This window comes from Perkinsus marinus (genome assembly GCF_000006405.1).
Source record: "Perkinsus marinus ATCC 50983 genomic scaffold scf_1104296961110, whole genome shotgun sequence".
Taxonomy (NCBI): Eukaryota; Perkinsozoa; order Perkinsida; family Perkinsidae; genus Perkinsus; species Perkinsus marinus.
Window position 1 is genome coordinate 1 of NW_003205860.1, and position 1,464 is coordinate 1,464.

General features: G+C 46.9%; 1 protein-coding gene across 1 annotated transcript; it reads left to right on the plus strand.

The window, feature by feature from the left end:
* Positions 1-933: 933 nt before the first annotated feature.
* Positions 934-1,262, plus strand: Pmar_PMAR026319 (hypothetical protein; the record flags this gene model as incomplete). The annotated part of the gene is made up of 2 exons (XM_002772482.1): positions 934-1,043; positions 1,093-1,262. Coding segments are annotated over 2 exons (280 nt in total), but the record flags the coding sequence as incomplete, so codon positions are not given.
* Positions 1,263-1,464: the final 202 nt, after the last annotated feature.

Genomic DNA, 1,464 nt, shown 5'->3' on the forward strand with positions numbered 1-1,464 from the left:
ACTATTACTATTACTATTACTATTACTACTACTACTACTACTACTACTACTACTACTACTACTACTAGCGCCATACCCTAGGATGCGCCTTTTTTTCTTATGAAATTCCTTCGGAAATAGAATACTGTCGACGATTGACACACAAGGCGATCGAATTGCATAGAACTCTCCCAGATTGTTAAAGTAAATCTCTTCAGATCAAGACTCACGAGCCCCCGTGTCCACCGCCACGTCGTGTTTACTATGGCACGTGGTACTATGGCCACTCAATAATCGAAATGTATCAGTTAAAGGTAATACAAGATTCTAACTCAGTCAGGAGCATCACCACAACACTCTTCACCTGTTAGGTGCATGTTAGGGCACCGCAACCACCCGAAGCCATAAGGCGTCACTGTGCGTCTCGGGACGGAGGATTCTAATGACGCCTATCGTAGTGTCACCGGTCTTGACGTCTACAGCGCTCTAAAGGCCCTGTACTGTCTCTGGAGCGAGCCAACCTCAGTGGCCCCAATCGCCCTGGGAAACTTTAACGTTGGTGATGATAGTTGACTTGGCATGAACAGTAAACGCGCTGACAAGAAAATAACGAAACATGTTTCACGAAATCAGCGGAGCGATGCGGAATGAGCATCGTCAATCGAAGCCTTTCGCCGCCACTCAGAGTCAATCTCATATTTTAAAAACGACTCCTCGTAGCCAAGCTAGCAGATGAGCGTCGCATCCAAGTCTATAACAGTATCACTAGTCTTTGGGAGGTTGTAGTAGCCTCATGGGCGGGCCTATCACTCAAGTGAGCTTTCCTTTCCTAGTTGTGGTCAAAAAGTACTCACGTGCTAAGTAAACGGCTGCAGTGAAGATTGCCTTGTGAATGATAACTGCAGATGGTTGTTATTGATTTCGTCGACAAGTTAACTTAATTTCTATTCTTAAATGGGAAGGAAGGACGACCGACGCAGTCGGAGTAAAAGCCACGAGAATAAGTGGAGACCGCCCAAGGAAGAATCCCCCAGTGACGATGAGGGCGAAAATCAAGAGCCCGGGTAAGCAGACTGAAAACATGATATCAATACAACTGGTAGTTTCCAACAGGTTTTTGGGTAGTCTCACTGCAGAGGAGCGTTTAGAGTTGGAGAAAAAAAAGGTGGGCCCTGAGGCGATCGCCATAGACGGCAGTGGTCGTCGTCAGAACGAAGCCGGACAGAAGCAGTATGCCAAGGCGTTCATCGAAAAGGAAAAGAGAGACCAGTGGGAGCAGAATCGTGATAAATCCAACTTTGTTTTCTGATATCCCTACCAAATTTCTTCCAGAAAGGTGGCAGGAGCGCCGCAGTCACCGAGCTGTTGTTGCTGCTAGTGCTAAGGAGGAGCGCGTGATGAAAGAGAATTACGTCATCTATACAGGGGAAAAAGGAGAGGAGAACTATGTCGAGGGTAAGAGGTGTAGGAGTTTGCTGCACTAAG